This window comes from Delphinapterus leucas, chromosome 9 (assembly GCF_059928025.1).
Source record: "Delphinapterus leucas isolate spDelLeu-1000000601 "Yukka" chromosome 9, BTC_Dleu_Yukka2, whole genome shotgun sequence".
Taxonomy (NCBI): domain Eukaryota; kingdom Metazoa; phylum Chordata; class Mammalia; order Artiodactyla; family Monodontidae; genus Delphinapterus; species Delphinapterus leucas.
The window spans coordinates 13,340,714-13,360,525 of NC_143137.1; the positions used below are offsets into that span (position 1 = coordinate 13,340,714).

The 19,812-nt window shown below is 37.6% G+C and overlaps 2 protein-coding genes across 6 annotated transcripts in view; one reads left to right on the top strand and one right to left on the bottom strand.

Moving 5' to 3' along the window:
* BRAF (B-Raf proto-oncogene, serine/threonine kinase) overlaps positions 1-6,249 on the top strand; it is a 152,783-nt gene extending 146,534 nt beyond the window's left edge. For 2 of the 4 annotated variants that reach the window (XM_089917313.1, XM_022579594.3), the window contains 2 exons: positions 1-154; positions 6,100-6,249. In XM_089917313.1, coding sequence (XP_089773439.1) covers positions 1-154; positions 6,100-6,122 — 177 coding nt within the window. In that variant the 3' untranslated portion in view covers positions 6,123-6,249. The other 2 variants (XM_089917312.1, XM_022579583.3) reach the window with 2 other exon arrangements.
* Positions 1,112-19,812, bottom strand: part of NDUFB2 (NADH:ubiquinone oxidoreductase subunit B2) — a 26,100-nt gene continuing 7,399 nt past the window's right edge. The window contains exons 4-5 of one of the 2 annotated variants that reach the window (XR_016394272.1): positions 16,934-17,991; positions 1,112-14,970 (exon numbers count right to left, since the gene is read on the bottom strand). The gene's annotated coding sequence lies outside the window, so the exon portion shown is untranslated. Of the gene's footprint in view, positions 17,992-19,812 lie in introns of both variants that reach the window. The other variant, XM_022579632.2, reaches the window with a different exon arrangement.

Here is a 19,812-nt window from a genome sequence, read left to right on the forward strand (position 1 = left end):
ATTCTCGCCTCTATTGAGCTGCTGGCCCGCTCATTGCCAAAAATTCACCGCAGTGCATCCGAACCCTCTTTGAATCGGGCTGGCTTCCAAACAGAGGATTTTAGTCTGTATGCTTGTGCTTCTCCAAAAACACCCATCCAAGCAGGGGGATATGGTGCGTTTCCTGTCCATTTAACAAACTAAATGAGTGACAGAGTGTAGGACGGTAGGGACAAAGGAAAGTGAACATGTTTGCTTACATATTTGTTAAATTGAATAGGATATTCTTTTTTTTTTAAGGTGAACAAAAGAACATGTATGTTTTTAAAGACTGGATATAATTGTTTTGCCAATCTAAAATTCATACTTAGCATTAGAGTTTCAACATCGAAGGGTTTTTGAAGTTCTCAGACATTGCTGAAAATTCACAGTACCTTTTCCAGAGGTTTTACTTCCCGTTCCAAGTTTCTTTTGTTTACTTGGTTATTCTAATTATTAAACTTCAGTTGAACTTTCCTCACTCATCTATTGCTGTTAGCTGTCCTGCGTCCATTAGGGGCTCCAAGAACAACGCTGCACCTGTGTGTGTGATGGCAGGTGGGAAGCTGACAGTAGGTTAGGCTGTGTTAGTGAAGGTAAACTGAACAGGTCTAATTAGGAGTCACTAAAATTGAATAAGCTTATTTTTATTCTTAATATTTTTTCTTATAACTATTTCTTTTTGTTAATACAGTTTGGAAAATATAGTTGTCCTTTATTCCCTTAGAGCAGTATAAATTATGGGTGCAGGTAACCAGAGATATTGCTGAGTGGCATGTTTGACATGAGTAACATGGTTTAACTTTGGATTTTTAGTTAATATTTCTTTATATATTAAGGATGTCTTAACACAATGCAGAAGTCGAATTTCCTTACAAATGCATTGCCTCCTCTTCCTTCCAAAAAGTTCCACAGAATTCTGTGAGAACTTGTAGGTTTGTTTTGTTCTTCTTTTAGATAACTGTGGTTGCCAAACAACCAGGTAATGGATTTTTAAAAAATTATTATTATTTTAGGTTATACTCACCTCTCATGATGCATATTAGCAATGACTTATCTGTGTGTCTCTGTCCTCCTTATTATGAATGTATGAATTGTTTTTTTTTATTCCACGGTGTGTGTGTGTTTGTGCGCGTGTGTGTGTGTGTGTGTATAGTACGTTTAGCGCTTTCAAATGCTTACACTTTCTTATGTAGAAAATAACTGTAATGTGGCAGTCAGTATATTCTTACTGTGAACCAGAATCTTACCGGGAATCAAAAGTGAAAGAAGCAGCATTGCTGTCATCAAAGAAATCACCGTCTCTACTTCAGAGTCAGCCTAGGGACCAAAGCCAGCCTCTTAAATACATCTTCATTTACTCAGTTTGGAGTTGTGATGATATTAAATATAACTGACAGTTCCAGGGTTATTCAGGGGCACACAGATGGCATTTGCATAAATGCCATCCTTCTTGGAATCCAATAAAGAAGAAAATCGGGAGGACTTTAGTGATAATTTAGTCTTGTAAGTATCACAAATAAATTTTTGAAATATTTTCTTTATTTGAATAAGTTAGATTTCATCCAGGGAAACCACTCAGTGATAAGTTTGGCATACCTTGTGCCCCCCCATTTGGGTATCTTAAGATAAATAATGCCATTCATGTTTTTAGAAATCAATTCATGACTTTGAATGTAGGAAGAGTAGTGAAAAAGAACGTTTATTGTATTTTAAAAAATGAGAATAAGAAAGTCATAAAAGAATGTGACTTATTCAGAAACATCAAAGTGTGTGATTTCTAAATCTTCCAGTGACGCTAAAGATGTGATTATTAGTAACTATTAGATTGGATTTTATTTATTCACAAATTGAATAGCAAGCATGTAGCTAACAAAGTTTTTACAAATTGACTTGGTCTGTGGAATGCTCAAAGGTTTGGGCATTTTGAGGCACAAGAGTCAAAGGATCTTTTTATTGACAGAGCTCTTTCATAATTCCTCAGCATACTTTCTTCATTTTTATCTTCCTTTCTTTGTTCACTCTCTTTTTTTCCCCCCAACACTACCCACACTAAATACTACCCAGCTCCCCACATCTGCATTTGACACTTTTCCTTCCTTTCTTTACCAGTCTCCTTTGCCAGAGGGCATTTGCTAAACTCTTAGAGCTGCTCAGAAAACTCATTATACCAGGGGTCCCCAATCCCTGGGCCACACAGCAGGAGGTGAGTGGCAGGCAATGGAGCGAAGCTTCATCTGTATTTACAGCTGCTTCCCATCGCTCACATTACCACCTGAGCTCCACCTCCTGTCAGCATTATGGTGAATTGTATAATTATTTCATTATATATTACAATGTAATAATAATAGAAATAAAGTGCACAATAAATGTAATGTGCTTGAATCATCCTGAAACCATTCCCCCGACCCCGTCCGTGGAAAAATTGTCTTCCACGAAACCGGTCCCTGGTGCCAAAAAGGTTGGGGACCACTGCATAATACCATCCCATTGACATTTGAACATGCCTTCAAAGGACTGCATAGTAATTCTCTTCTTTCCAAATTGGGCCCACTGGAAATGTTATTGGGAGAACATTAAAAATAGAGCAGGTGAAATATATAAATAACATGGATCTGGAGAAGTAGAAAGCATTAGAATGATACATGGTAGTTTCCCTTTCTGTTGTTGCTGTTTGTCTGTTTGATACTGAGTTTTAGATGTATTCTCCAAATAAGAAAAACATTATTTTCCTAACCATATGTAGAGTTAATCTTTTTGACTAAGGAATTGAAACAGAAGGACATTCATTATCTTGCAGCTGACGGCTTCTTTCCTAAAACCTGAAGCCTCAGATATTTTCATTAAAGTTGATATCCTTCTTCAGAAGGCAGCCATTTTATAAAATTTGTTTTACATTTTAAAAGTTTTACCAGTCAGTGATGAGGAATGAGGTTTGTCTTCTTGGTTTTAGGTAGTTTAGGGATCACAGCATTTAACTCAAATACTTCAGGTTTGTTTTCAGATATTACAGGATTGTACCAACCATTTAAATACTAAACCAGTAGTTAAAGTCATTCTCTCTAAAATAGTGACTGTTTAACACACTTGCTTATTAAATGGCCTTTCTCTCAAGTAGATCACACGCAATTTAAGGAAATGATCTGCCTTTTTTTTTTTTAAGTGTTATGAAAAGAGTATTTCATGACTAAAACGTTTTGTCAGTTATAGTCTTATTTGAGAATTACTGAACATTTCTATGGTACTTTTTCTTTTACTAAATATTTCATCTCTCCTGTGATCATTTCTCTAAGAATTTTAAGAAGTCCAGTGTGTCTCTGGCAGAATGTTCCTTATCCTTTAGAAACTGCCTGAAAGGTCACCACAAAAAAAGAATGGGACTTAATTCTAGTTTCAAATGACTGCCCCCCTACATCTAAGACAGGGATTTATTTACGTACAAAATAACGTGTTAGATTTTTCACAGCATATTTAATCTTTAAGGAATTTTTAATCAAATTATATGTGTAACAGCCACTGAAATACATTTAATTCTAGAATTAAGGGTGATTAGTAATATCTTAAAACTAGTTAATCAAGTCCTTAGCTTTCAAATTAACAAAGCATGATATTTGAGGTGTCTGAAATCTTGGGATCTTCCCAAGTGTTCTTTGCCCTGTTCCTTAATAAAGTCAAATGGAAAATAGAGCTTAGGTTATTCTCAGCCAAAAAGGAGGTTATTTAAAAAGTTTCATTTTGGCCTCTGATTGATTTTTTGGTTAATAATTAAATTATTTTAAAGTGAGAATATCTAGATGTTTCACTTCAAATAACTTCACACAAGCAGAGTTGGCTCTTACCTCAAATAAAATAGGGTAGGAGTTGGGATAGTAGAGATTTCCTGATATGCAAGGAGGAATAAGCAAGAAAAAAAATTTTTTTTTTCCAATAGCAGATCCATCTCCTGTTACCCTGTCTTTTCCTTAAATTTTCTGTGATTTCAGGGACATATGTAGAAGGAGTTTTATTTTATTGATCTCTAAACTATGAGTCCTTTTTGTCTTTTTTTTTACCCCCCTGGACCTGAAGTCTGATTATGAAAAGAACCACATTCCATTAGAAGCAGTAGACTCTGGTTGCGAGATCTTTAGTGTTTGCTTTATTGGTATTTGATTTGGAGTTTGTTGGCAAGATTTTGTGCTTTGGGGGGTTGTTTTGTGTGTTTGTATTTTTAAGGCTAATATTTAAGTTTGTAGAGAACACTGTTAAATGAAATGGAGTGTCTAATTGTAATAATGAGTAGGAAACATCTGAAGATTTTTTTAAGTTATTTTTAACATGGTATATAAGATTTGGGCTTAGAGTTTATCATTTTCTGATATTTTCTCACTTAATAGATGAATTCTAGCCATTTTTTATAAAGATTTCTGTTAAGCAAATCCTGTTTTCACATTGGCTTCCTTTAAGGAGTTTTAGGTTCTGTTAGATACAGTGACTACTCATAAAAACTGTTGAAAATTGCTTTTAAGAAATGTATTAAAATACTTCTGAAAAAAATAGCAACCATAAAACCATAAGCAAAGGTAATAAGGATGTTTATGTATTTCTAGAGTCTCTGTTAACATAATAGCCTCCTATGATTATGCTCTAAATGTTTTACTCTCCAAGGTCTTAGTAATTTGACTTTTTTTTTCTTCCAATCAGTGCCAATTTCCCCAGTTCTTTTAACTTTAAATATGAAGGGGTAATAAATGTTTTACCCTTCCTTGATCTTTTGACTCAAAATACCTTGGTTAATTGTTGAAAGGAATCCTTAGATGGAAAGAGATAGTATCGCTGTCTGCAGTCCAATTAGTAGTTGTATTCAGAACAGGAAAGCAAATTATTAATTACTGAAAATCATTTAGGGGGTCTGTTAATTGTTAAGACCTTGGACTTTGGAGTCAGCACCTGGCTTTACATTCCAACTCTGCCATTTTCTGGCTGTGAGATCTCTGGCAAGTTACTCAGAATCCCAGCTTGCTCCTCTGTAAATTAAAGAGAAGTAATAGTACCTGCTTCATAGAGTTATTATGAGGATCAGATGCAAATGTGTATAGTGTTGAGTGAGGCATCTGGTATACTATAATAGACACTCGAGTAGTTGCTAATATTATCAGCATACAATCTGAGGGTTCAGTCAGCCAGTCGTTAGCAATCCATTGTCTGTTGGAACATGCCAGTGTTCTCTAGTACACCAGCTGAAATCGAATAGCAGTCAGAAAACAGATAGATTATTCCTCGATTAAACAGTGTATTCATGTAAGTGATTGCTTGGATCCTCATCAGAAGCTATGTTACAGAAAAATGATGTTAAGGCTCACTAAATTCTGATAGCTGTCAGTTACCAACCAACCCCCAGAAATTAACTGTGGTGTATTTAATAAGAGGAACCCTAGTTTGAAGTAGAAGCTGTGGACAAAATAGTAGGTGAAAAATAATGGCATGAAGCCCCCAAATTCAGTAAGCTAAAAGAGTGTAGTACCTCAAAGGGTCTTTGTGGTTAAAAAAATTTTTATGCTGAGAATAATGTTCATTGACATGTGCCTATAAGTAATTTTTTGGAAGTTTAAAAGGTGAAATGAACTACAAATGGGAGAGGTCTGAACTTTCTTTCCTTCATTCAAACGTGTGATGTGGACAGAGCATTTGACCTGTGAATTTTATCTTTTACAAAATGAGAGTAATTCCTGCTTCTTCCTTCCTAATAGTGGCATTATAATAATGAAAATGAGTTGATAATATAGGTGGAAAGTGTTCTACAAATCAGCCTTACTGTTTTACTGTCAGTTACTGAGAAGTTTTGTTCATTGGAACTGTTTCAGCTTGATTAGAATCATAGCATGTAAAACCCAACTGGGAAATTATCTACAGACTTAATATCCTATATAAGTTGTCGTCTTTCATGGTTTCAGCCTTTTTTGCTTTTAAATTAGTGATGTCGTTGCTAGATTTGTAACATATAGCTAGTCACCTTTCAGTGAGGTTTCCATAAGGCTTTTCTGTGTCTCTAGGTTATTTGAGATAACTTTTTTAAAATTAGCTCTTGTCCTCCCTCTACAGGAGAATTTGCAGCCTTCAAGTAGCCACACCATCATGACAGCATCTACTCTTATTTAAGTCTTGTGTTCGTACAATTTGTTAACATCAAAACACAGTTCTGTTCCTTAACTCTTTTTAAAGATAAAAATTTTCAATGCATAAGCTGGTGTGGAACAGAATGGAATTTCCCATCCAACAAAAGAGGGAAGAATGTTTTAGGAACTAGAATTCTCTGCTGCCAGTGTTTCTTCTTCAACACAAATACCACGTGCATACAAGTCTGCCCACTCCCAGGAAGAAAGAGGAGACCCTGAGTTCTGACCTTTTGATGGTCAGGCATGATGGAAAGAAACTGCTGCTACAGCTTGGGAGATTTGCTCTGGAAAGTCTGCCAGTCAACTTTGCCCTTCTAACCACCAGATCAATATGTGGCTGATCATCTGATGGGGCAGTTGCAATCACCAAGCCTCGTTCTCTTTCCTGTTCTGGGATTTTGTTGTGGAGCTCTTTCCCCTAGCCACCACTGGTTAATTTCTGAGGGATGGAACAAAAATGCAGCATGCCCTTCCTGTATGGTGCATGTTCAGTCCTTGATAAATTTTTACCAAAATGAAGCTATTTTATTTAAATGGAGGGTGAGAGAGAGGAGGTAGGTTTTGGTGTAAAGGAAAAGGGAATGCTGCATCTTTTTCCTGACCTGCTGGGTCCCTGGCCTTTGTTTCCTCGCTCACTCAGGCTCTGCCTGGCGGGCAGACTGGAAGCTCTGGCGCACATTGCCTTCTTTTCCCATTGGGTCCAGCAATGAAGACGAGTGTTTGGGGATTTTTTTTCTCCACGATGTAGCAAGTTCTCAGGAAAATACAATTGAAATCTTCCTCCTAAGCTCTTCCAGTCACCAAGTACTTATGTGGCTACTTTGTCCAGGGCACAAAATGCCTGTATCTAATTAAAAGCCTACAAAACTGCTTGATAACAGTTTTGAATGTGAGACATTTATATAATTTAAATGTAAGGTACAAGTTTTAATTTCTGAATTTCTTCTATTTTTATTAAAAACAAAATAATTTTCAGATTTAATTGAATTGGAATAAAATAATACTTCCCACTAGAATTATATATCCTGGAAAATTGTATTTTTGTTATATAAACAACTTTTAAAGAAAGATCATTATCCTTTTCTCTACCTAAATATATGGGGAGTCTTAGCATAATGACCAATATTTATAATTTTTAAATTAATGGTACTTGCTGGATCCACACTAACATCTTTACTAATATCTCATTGTTTCTTCCAACTAACTCCTGCACTACATCCTACATTTTCTTTCTAGTCTTTGATCTAGCATATGCAACCTCAAATAAAAATGGTGGTGTCTCCATTCATTCTCCTCCTTCCTTTTTTCCCAAGCCTGGTCTTCAAAAGGTTGGTTAACTTTGGCAGCCGAGTCCCCCAGGCAGAGAATAGAGCAATTTTAGGTGTATTGGGACTGAGGGAGGATGTGAAAAGCCTAACATCAGTTGTTTTTATAGAAAGAACTGCTGTGGTATTAAGAACCTTGTTCCTTATCTTTATAAATGGGGAATATAACCTAGTCATAACTTCCCTTGACCTTTACTGAAGTGTGGTATAAATCACAGTAGTAGCAAAGAAAGTGACTCTGGATGTATTAATGGCAAATACCCCCCTTGTCATGAATCTGGACTCTGTTATCAAGATTTAGGAATGTAAATCAAACATACCTAGCCCAACCAAGCTATGTAGTGAAGGACCTGAAAGAAATTAGACAGGACCTATAAAATAAATCAGGGAATTAGAAATTATTTAAAGTTTTCAAATTGTAAATTGCCCCGCTATTTTTCAGCCTACTAAAGCTTACTGTCATTAGATGATTTCTTGCTACGTTACCTATATTCAGAGGAAGGCCTGTTGAAAATTCCATGGACTTGTAAAAGATTGTCCCAGTAAAATGGGAAATAATCCTCAAGTTATTAACGAGTTTGAAAAGCAGTGTGTTCTTTAGTCTTTCGTGAGCAGAGCAGTATCTTACAAAATTGAGAAATTGCAAGAATGAAAATGATTTGTGCTGATTTGAAGAGCATCTTGTGTGCATAATGCTGCCTCTCTTTTAAAAGCATTGTTTATTTTTCTTTTTAAATATGTCCCCATAGATGCTTTTGAACATGCTTGTGTTACCTTTTCCTAGATTGGAGAGAGCTGGGCTTGAACAGTAGGCGTGTCCTGCTGGAGCTTCTAGTGCAGGACTCCCTCCCTGAGCACGGCAGGAGCCAGCGCAGGAGCTAGTTATGGAGGGAGCTTAGCATTGGAGTTTTCAAAACAAAATTCAAGGTGATAAACAGTGTTTTCTTCCCTTTCTTTTTAGAATAGATTGTTATCTCATTTGAAAAATCTCATTTCTTAAATGAAGCTGTGCCCAGAAGCCAGGCTCAGGGTATTCTTGAGAGATTTGTATAGAGCCCTTAAAAAATAAAATTTTAGCATTTCCCTTTTCTTCCTTTTCTCCATTAAATACTTTTTCTCTAGTTTACAAATGGCATGGAAAAGGAATTTCCCCTGAGTTTTACATGCTTTTTTTGATGCTTAGACTACAGATAGACTTGAGCTCCTAAGAAAATACAAGGGAAGAACTCCTTGTTTGTTGTGCTGTGCACTTTATGAGTAGTTTGTATCGATATTATGTGGCTGCTTTACTGACAGGCTTGTAAGGCTGTACTTATCTGTCTTTCCTGTAAGGCGGCTGCAGTGCCTTCTGTAGTGTATTTTATTTTGGATAAGGAGAGGTGACATCTTCTGAAAAATTTCAGAGTAACCATAAAAGATTGTTTTAAAGTATGTAGTATTCCTGATGGACTTTTTCACCATTAAACTAGTCTAGGGTCTAAACTTTTACCACTGAAATAATATTGACCAAAAAGTAATTTATAAAAGGGATTTTGTGAATAGAAAATCCACTGTAATCATTTGTACTTAAGTGCACTCTTAAAAAAAGATTCTGTCTCGCTGTCAGATTCTGGTTCCTTAACATCCAATCCCTGGTTGTGTTTGCGATCTGGTAGGACATGCTAAGGCAAGCTAGAAGATAAAATCCCATATACTTCAGTATACGTGTTATATTTATGTCAGTGTTGGAAAAGAAAGAGCAGTTACTTAGTAATAAAGATCCAAGACTTCAACACTGTCAACCTGAAACTTTGTAAATATTTCCTAGATTCTTGTTTGGTGCGGTCACAGCTCTTTATCACACAATGTTATCTTTTACTCATCAGGCAATTTTGGAACTGCTGCACACCCCTCCTCAGATCTCACCTGCCCCTCTCGTACATTCACCTCTCCAGCCTTGTGCACACCTCATTTAGCTTTACTTTGAAACACATTGCAGGGTTCAGGTGACCTCTTCTAAAACTACCTCCTCAGAATGAGGTAATGAATATTTATTTTAAAATATGAAAAGTCAGGAGCTCTAGAACATGAAGATGATTTAAGATTTTAACTTTTATGTGTACTTGTATTTGAGCCTTCTCATTTTGTCCTAAAGGGCATTATACATTTAAGCAGTAATACTGACAAATGTAGCTCAGAGTATCTGAATGTTGTTGAAAGTGGTGCCAGAATCTCTTTAGGGGTACGTTTCAGAATTTTTAACCTTATATCAGTTGCATGAAATTAAATAGTTAATGGTAACACTTCACTAACAGTGATATAATTCTAATTTTTGGTAGGCTTAGCAAGACAGTACATCTTCATAATGAGTTAGCCGCAGCTTCATCACATGCACAGATGCTCCTGTAGAGAGACTGCCCAGTTAAGAGGGTAGAATGATGACCCATTTTGCAAGTTTCTCTTCTTTGTCCAAATTGGCATTCTTTGTGCTAGAAAATCAGCACTTTGAGAATAGCAATTTCAACCATTAGACTAGTAAAAAGCAAAACAAACAAAAAAACCATAGCCAGACATGGAAAGTTTACTGTGAGTATAAACAGCAAATAGCTTACAGGTCATACATTGAGATGGTGTAGGTAAGGCTCTAGAAAAATACCTTGACAATTTGCCAAATGATCTTACTGTGCCTTCATGATGCAATAAAAAAGCTAAAATTTTAGCAGAAATCAGTGATTTGTGAAGAGAGCAGCCACCCTGGTCTAACTCAGCTGTGTTAATATTTTTTAGCGTGCAATTTAGACTGCAAAGATAAATGCACTAAAGAGTTTATAGCCAAAATCATGTTTAAAAAAATGAGAAAACACACAGGTAAATTTTCAGTGAACAAAATTATTTTTTTAAAGCACATAATCCCTAGTATAGTCAGATATATTTATCACATAGAGCAAATAGGTTGAAATCATAATGCAGTGACATTTCTAGAGAAACTTTTTCTACTCCCATAGGTTCTTCAAAGCATGGAACTTTTATATAACAGGAATGTTTGACAGACATTTTAAGAAATTGCTATAGTTTAGGGTTGAAGTCACTATATGCTGGGCAGCAGTCATGTATTAACTAGTGAGAAGGATGAAATTAACATATAGGACAGAATTTGATTTTCTCAGTTCCCATAGTACTGCTGCCAACCTAGACACTGATTTTCCAGAGTTTGAAATATAAACTTGCCTCTCAGGATTTGTTTGCAAATTAAGTGGGACTGTCTTGCTAATGCTGTTCAAGGTGCTCTGGGGGCCAGGTGGAATCTCCAAGGGCTCCTCTATGAGGGGACATAAGGCTGGCGGGTGTGAACTGGACACACTCCATGGTGTGCTTCTAGTATCTTGATTCCTTGCCACCCCCAAGAAAGGCTTCAGCAAGTTCTCTAGACGTTTCACTAAGGAGTATTACTAATGCCCATAGGTTGTTGAGCACCCGAAGGGTGCAGTAGCATCTCTGCCTGATTGTATATTGGCCCCCAGAGGAGAATGAAGTGGCCAGTGTACTCGTTCGTATTCCATGTTGCTAGCTCTGGTAAATTGAAAATACTGGTAAGATTTTTGTTTTATTAGTACACTAGAGAGTAAGCTTTGTTTTGTTGTTTGAAGATAATCAATTTTCACTTCTGTTTGGGAAAACATTTAAATTGAATTTCAGTCCTAAATTTTGCCAGTTGTGGCAATTAACAGTTTCTATCAGGTGTTTTTAATGTAGAAGAGGACAGAAATATAAGTACTAAAATCTTAAATTAAGGTAACAGTGGTTTATTTTAGAACGCTTAGGGGTGGTTAGTCTCTACCTCAAAAAATTGATTGAGTGTATCATTTATTTCAGTATCCACAATTTCAGCTGTTGTTCTTGTAATACTTTTTTTTTAACCTTTTGACCCCCTTTACCCAACTGTTAACTTAGTCTTATTACTAAATCAGTTTCATTAAAATGTTTATTTAGCAGTTTTGACTAATTACAATGATATAACCAGTTGTGCATGAGGACACAGCCAGTGAGTGTATCTGGGTTTTTTTGTGATGCTTTTTTTTCTTAAGAATTCTGTAGGTTGAAGTACTCTTTGAAAACAAAGAACTAAAATATGTTTATTCATGTTAGCATAAAAAAAAAAGATTTGTGCAAACCATCTGCTTCTCCTGGCAGGCTGAGCACATTGTCCAGCACCCGCGAGTGGCTGGTTCTCATCACAGAATCTATGTGAATCGGGCATGAAATTCACTGAAGAGGTAGAGCAGAGGAAGTGTTCTGTTTACAGGAGTGGAGATAGGGCTTATGAGTAAGTTGCTTAGTAAGTTGGTTTTGTTTTGAGAATTATTGTGTTACATTTGTGTGTTAAGCTTTTTTTAACCCACTTGTGTTTTGGTGGAGTATGTGTTACATAAGAGGAAACGTCAGACTAGCATAAGCAACAAAGCTCACAGTCTAGGCACAGGTGTAGACAAAATGGACCAAAATGGGAGGGGGGAGGGTATGGGAGTAAGTCTAGGGGTAGGGAAGAATTGATGTGAGGGTGGGAAATAAACTATAATTACCTGAAATAAAATGTAAGAGTGCAATAAGTGTGCTTTTTATTCTAAGCTGTGAACGGGTTTTTAAAAAAATCATTCCTTCCTAATACATTTGCCTGTGTTCTGTAGCTGATTAAAACCAGCTATGTAAACATATAATGCCTTTTTATTCATGTTAATTACCAACATAAATGGCTAACCTTTATGTCTTATTTATCTTCATGTTATGTTAGTTTACATCCAGGGGTGTGTATGTGTGTGTATGCTGTAAATTTTCCCTCCTTCGTTTGAAAACGCCTTTGTTGGGTCCTGTGTGTTTCCTTTGGCCATGCCACAGGTTATAGTCTCGGCTTGGCCTTCATATCGCCTGATTTGAAGGACTCTATCACAGTGACATAGCTCATTCATTTGTTGTGCACTCTGACCCTTTCCTCACTCAGCAATTGCTGTTTCTTCTAAAATAGGAGTGTACAACTATGAGGAGATTGAAATTAACTGTTTAACATATGTCCCTTTGAATTCTATTTAGTAGTTATGATTGCTCTTTGGTTTGGACCAAGAAAAAGGAAATCCGCGCCCCACCCCCACCCCCCGCCTTTCACTTATTTCTCGGTTTGAGGACAATTCTTCTGTAAGAGAGGGGAAAGGGAAATCCTTCATGTTTTAACTGCAGTGAGTTAATGGCCCCTGGTTTACTCCAAACCTTATGGCGATTCACATTCACATTCCTCTCCTCTCTTGCTGCCAGAGGTTTGGGTTTAGTTCACTTCCGTTCCACTCAAGCATTGAAAAGGTTCTCATGGAGTCTGGGGTGTGCCCAGTGAAAAGATGGGGACTTTTTAATTGTCCACAGACCTCTCTATACCTGCTTTGCGAAAATTACAAAGGAGTAACTATTTTTAAAGCTTATTTTTCAATTCATAAAAAAAGACATTTATTTTCAGTCAAACGGATGATGTTTCCCTCTTGTCCCTTAATCCTCAGTGTTTGCTTGAATTTTTTTTTTTTCAATTCTTCCCCATCCCCGCTTCTTGATACTTTGGGTTCTCTTTCCTGCTCAGGTCCTTTCACTTGTATTTTGGAGTTTTTCTCATGTAAATTTGTACAATGGAAAATATTGTTCAGTTTGGATAGAAAGCATGGAGAATTAAAAAAAAAAGATAGCTGAAATTCAGATTGAAGAAATTTATTTCTGTGTAAAGTTATTTAAAAACTCTGTACTATATAAAAGGCAAAAAAGTTCTATGTACTTGATGTGAATATGCGAATACTGCTATAATAAAGATTGACTGCATGGAGAAGTCTTTATCAAGATCATTTTTCTAGCACCGTCACATTCAATAATGGAAGTAGGGCTTTTGACGGTCAGTTCTATCAGGCAGTGGAGGAACTAAGAAGTGTACATTGTTTCCAGTTACCGCTTGGTGGGCAGAGGTATTTATGAGAAATATTTTAAAAGTAAATTGTCAAGATGAATACCTAGTACATTGCACCGGCTATACTTTTGTAGCAGAGAGTTTTTTGTCTGGTGTTGGTGATTATTCTCAAGCATTTTATGATGCTGTGATCTGACTGTTCCCCTCCAGTGGCTCAAATGAAGTGTGTGCTGTAATAGAGTCGTTTAAGTAGTAGTCTGTAGAAGTTCCATTTTCTGAACTTTGGTATCTTTCAAACTTTTTTGACACAACTTCCAGTAATACATTTTCTATAGGAACACAGTACACACAAATACATGTATTTGAAACTATGCACTCCTGTTTTACACTTTTTTTTTTTTAATGCTGGCTACCTTCCCCCATGAGTTGATTTTATGCATTTGATTTCATAAAGCTTGAAAGACACCTAGAATATCATCAAGGCTATGTCATATTACCAGGCAGTTTCCAGAAGAGAGGTAAACAATTTTAAGACTTTACCTGGAAACCCTATGTCTGAGAAAAATATAAACAGAAAAGTCTTCAAGATGGTACATATTTGAGGAATCTGGTTTCTGGTCTTCATGCCTCTCCAGCAAATCATAAAATGCTGTTGAGACAAGTATTTTCTCTGAACTGCAGTTTTCTCATCTGAAAAATGTAATTCTGTAATAATTACAGAAACTCATTTTTAAATAACCTTCATACATGATTACAGTAGGGTAATTGTGGATTCATTTCTTAGTGCATTATTCTATAAGTTTTCCTTAAAATTTAGTCCAGAATTATGAATCCTTTAATTATTGTGATAAAATTCTATTATAAAGAACCCTACCATACTAGCTCTTCTGAAATTTTATCAGGGGCTGTAGTAATTGGGCCTACTGTCTGGGCTGTGTAGTTCTCCTAGATTCGTAAAATGTTAGAGCCAAAAGAGTTCTTAAAGATTACATGGTTTAGGGACTTCCCTAGCAGTCCAGTGGTTAGGACTTTGCACTTCCATTGCAGGGGACCCAGGTTCAATCCCTGGTTGGGGAACTAAGATCCCGCAAGCTGCGAGGCACGGCCAAAAAAAAGTTTATATGGTTCAGCCTTAAAGATGTCATGGTCCCCTCATCAGCTACTGAATATGAATCCCCAGGGATGACTTCCCCAGTCTCACGTAGCCAGGACTCAGTCATGACTTTTGTTTCCAAGATCACTACTATGCATTTTATATATACTGTATGTATAAAATTCTGTTGTGGTTGTGATGATGGTTATAGTGAAATTGAGTGACATTGAGTTTGTAGCTAGAAATGGATATTGTGCCAGGTGTATTCCACTTGCTCCTTCTGTCTTCTCCAGGCAAGCAAGCCCACTGCTCATGCAGGTGATAAAAGGTAAAGGCCCAGTTGCTCAGGCAGGTCAGTACCAGCTCAGGCAGCTCCTGTTTCCTCCACTGTACACTGATGTCCTGCTGAAGCTCCTGATGAGATTGGTGGCAAAAGGTACCCGGGTCAGCCTCTTCTACAGAATAGTTCTAGAAGCAAGTGGAACCAAGATGACTTCTGTACCTTCCCAGAACATGCACAACAGGTGTTCCTTACACAGTACCTCCCTGGTCTCATAACTTTATTAGGTAATCAATTGTGGTGTTTACACTCAAGTTTCCATAGGAAACTTAGTAAACTTACAAATTTATGTGTTAAAATTTGACACTTAATATTCTGTTGCCATCAATAATTCTTTCACTGCCTACCTTTCCATTTATGAAGGTACATCTGTCCGTCTACCAGGCTACACACTAAAACTGACTTAGAATGTACTTTTAGCTACTCAATAGGAAGGAAGAAAAGGTCATCCTAAATGTCTGTCTTGCTTTAGGCAGAGGAGAAGGGTGGTACTGCATCTGCTGAAATAATGTTTACAGTTTATCTCCATATGGAGGCTTTTCTATAAAAATCAAACCAGGATTCAAGGGTCACTATAAACTTAGCTTAGACCCAATGGTCTAGAAATAATAGTTGCTTCCATTCCTTCATGCCAGATGTAGTTCTGAGGGCTTTATGTGCTAACTCATTTAATCTATTTAATCCATTTTACAAATGAGGATATTGAGGCACAGTTCAAATAAGTAGTCTGCCCAAACTCACAGCAAGTAAATAAATGGTAGAACTATGAGTCAGACCAAGCAAGTTTGGCTCCAGAGCCTGAGTTCCTCAAGCACTGTGCCAGTTTTTCAAACTGCAGATTGAAACCCATTAGTGGGTAGTAAAATCAGTCTCAACCATTTTTTAAAATGTAGAATAGAATATAAAAGAAAATGTAACATAAGTTTTCATAAAACTTTTGTATTATTTATGTACGTATGTATACATACACACACACACTAGGTCACAATGTAAAATTATTTCTTAGAGTAGGTAGGTCATGATCAAAAAGCTTTACACCATCTACCTCACTCAGACCTACAGCCAGACAACCAGGATTTGAACCTCAGTTCTCTTAACTTGTAGCTTGGGCAAGTTACCTATCTACAGCTCAACTTACTCATCTATAAAATGGAAAGAATATGAGGAGGGTGGAGGCCTATTCCTTGGGCCGGGACAATTTCTATATCAGTGCAAACTGATTTCACAGCCCAGGTATGGAAAAGAGGATCCAGCATGTGGAGGCCACACTGGCCAACTTTAGAAGACTGCTAGTTTTAAAGTTATCTTTTAATTCAAGTCAAGGAACTCTGATTGATTTCTAAGGGAAAAAGCTAATGGGATTATCCTACTTGAGTTCACTGTTACAGATTGTATTCCTTCCCGAAACAACTTTCATCGATCTGATCGGGGCGGGGGTGGCAGGGGGTGGCGGCAGTGGAGAACAACAAACAAATGAAACCTAAAAAGTACACAGAGATCTAATGGTCTTTTAAAGACCATAAATATTTATCAGGTGAGACAGCACACTCCTACACAGGTAAGTAAACACAAAACCAAGGAGAGCCTCAGACACCCTGTGCAACAGGCTCAGGACTGCTGGAGCTGGCAGCGGGGAGGGTGAAACTGTTCCACTTAGCTTTTGTTGCCATTATGCCCACTCTAACACCTAGGGAGAACCAAAGAGGGGGTGTGAAAAACCTAAGAACTAGGAACTCGAATTGGACCACCCCCTGCCTAGAGCCTGTCAGAAGCTTTCTCACTGCATTTAACATAAAATCTAAACCTGCAACCATGACCTATTATCTCATCTAGTCCCACCCTCTCCTCCCCTGCTGGAACCCCACTGGACTTTCTGTCCCTTAAACATGGTGACCTTGGTCCCTCCCTAGACCTTGGTTCTCGCTATTCCTTGTCCCTGGGGCACTCTTCCTTCAGACCCCGCACAACTGGTTCCTGCTACTTGTTCAGGTTTCAGCTCAGATGTCTTCCCCGCCCACCAAAAAGATCAGCATCAACCATCTCTAGCACCCAATGTTATTTCCTTCACAGCAATTAGTAAATCTCACTTACCTACTTGTCTGCCCTTCCTAAAATCTACGTTCTCATCTGTCTTGTTTAGCATGGTATTCCCAACACCTAGGTGGTCAAAAACAATTAAAAATATGAATAGTTTTGCTTCTGGGCAAGTCATTAAGCTACTCTACTGCTTTTTTTTTTTTTTTTTTTGCGGTACGCGGGCCTCTCACTGCTGTGGCCTCTCCCGTTGCGGAGCACAGGCTCCGGACGCGCAGGCTCAGCGGCCATGGCTCACGGGCCCAGCCGCTCCGCGGCACGTGGGATCTTCCCGGACCGGGGCACGAACCCGTGTCCCCTGCATCGGCAGGCGGACTCTCAACCACTGCGCCACCAGGGAAGCCCCTCTACTGCATATTTTTATCTGTAGATAGAAGAAAATTCTGTCCTACCTCCTCTCAGAATTGTGATGCTACAGAAGGTTGAAAAATACTTTTGAAACAAATTTTTGAAAAACTACATCATCCTATTTCACCCTTATCTCACATTCCTCTGGTCCCTAAGAATTCCTAGTTAGACGTGTGTCTTAAGAGTTCCACAAATGGTGACTCAACACAATGCCCAGCCCACAAGAGATACATAAACACAACAGATGGACCACACCGACTTCTAACCTCTGTATACTTGGGCAAGAATACACTAGCAGTAGAGAAATGGCAAGAGTTTCACATAAACTGTCAGTGTACATACGACTAAGACATCAGCTAAGGAGGTAGGCAGTATGGCACTGTAGTTAAGCGTGGGGTCAGACCTAATGTCATCACTCATCAGTGTGTGACCCTAAGCAAGTTACTTCATTTCCTTGAACCTCGATGTCCTCACTGATAAATGGCACTAAGGCTTATCTATCGACACCATGGGGTACCCAAGAAGACCCACCAAAAGGGCTATAACCAGTTAGCACAGCAGTTGGGAGCACAGGAAATAATCCATAAAGGGTGGTTGTCATTACCAGAAATATCCATAACTCAGTTCCTCATTCTTGACCAAAACTTTAATTTACAACTTAATATACAATATGATGTCTGTAACTTCTTGAAATTCTCACCTGGCTCCTGCAAGGAAACAAAAGTGAAAAGCTTTAAGAACTTTTATTTTCAATAATTCAAATCCATCATTCTTGTTCATTCAGTTATTCAAGCATTCATTGAGCATCAGTCATGTGAGTAGCCTTGCAGAAGAGTCAAATCACCTTGCAGATTTCTCAAAGGGTTTACAGTCTAGCCATTAAAATGTTAATGACTATGTACAGGAATACTGGAAAATATGTAAGAAAATAGGAAGAGGCTAGTGCTGGCAGAGCCGTTAACACTAGGGAAACAAGAGGCCTGGTAAGGACCTTGTAAGGCCTGGTAAGGACTCTTGTCCATAGGAAAGCCAGCGACAGGAAACGAGCTATAAAACAGCTTCACTGTTTGCCCCACCACCACCTGCCCCCATATACACAAAACTGCTGTGATTTTCGTGTCAATAAGCTCCTTCGAATTAAAATAATAGCAATACTAGTAGTATGATTTAATGGGAACACTTAACTGTCTCTTAATGCTTCCTATCCTTTAAAACAATTTCCAAGGTATTTTGAATGATGGCAATTATTAATGTGCAATGGTTAATTTTTTTGTTTTACATTTTTATTGTGGCGTAATTAAAGATAAAATGCGCAGATATTAAAGGTCTAGTTCAACGAATTCTGACAACTGTATGTACCCACATAAACCCAACCCCCAACTCTACCTCTATAGATGAGTATCACCAGTTTGCAGACTTCATACAAATGGAATCATTCGTTATTAGTACTTTTAAGTGACTCACTTTTTGCTTAATATGATGATTTTGAGATTTACCTAAATGACTGTCTTGTAACTTGTTTTTTGGTTTTTTTGGGTTTTTTTGCGGTATGTGGGCCTCTCACTGTCACGGCCTCTCCCGTTGCGGAGCACAGGCTCAGCGGCCATGGCTCACGGGCCCAGCCGCTCCGCAGCATGTGGGATCCTCCCGGAACCCACGAACCCACGTCCCCTGCATCGGCAGGCGGACTCCCAACCACTGCGCCACCAGGGAAGCCCGGTAACTTGTTATTTTTAATTGCTGAATTATTACTTAATTGAAAGAATATACTGTAATATGTTTATCCATTCTCTCACTGATGTACAATTAGGTCTAGTTTGGAGATACTAAGAAAAAAATTGCTATGAAAAATTCTGTACGGATGGCCATATTATTTTCATTTCCCTTGACTAAATGCCTAGGAATAAAATCGTTGAATCCTAGGATATACGTGTTTAACTTCATTAGAAACTGCCAAATAATTCTACAGAATTGTTGTACCTTATTACATTCTTACTGGCAAATACTCCAGCTGCTCCATACTGTCATCAGCATTTAAAGTTGCCAGTCTTTCTAGTGGGTACAAATGATATCTTGCTGTAGTTTTAATTTGCATTTCCCTGGTGATTAATGATATAAGGGCCTTTTTTCATGTGATTACTGGCCATTCATATATCTTCTTTTGTGAAGTATCTGCTCAAGGCCTTTGCCCATTTTTCAGTTGGGTTGTTCATCTAATTTTTGTTGATTATAGAGGTTCTTTACATATACTAGATACAAGCCCTTTGTTGGATATAGCTGTATTTTTTCCCAATTAGTGGCTTGTATATTTATTTCCTTAATGGTATCTTTTGATAGCAGAAATTTTTGATTAGGCTAAATCAAATTTATCAAGTTTTTTTTACATCAGTGCTTTTGTGTGCCTTAGGATTATGAAGATACTCTCTTGTACTTTCTTTTAGAAGCTTTAAGAGTTTGGGTTTTATTTTTAGGTCTATTATCCATGCAGTGATTAATTTAAAATCATATTAAATGAGAATATTTAAATG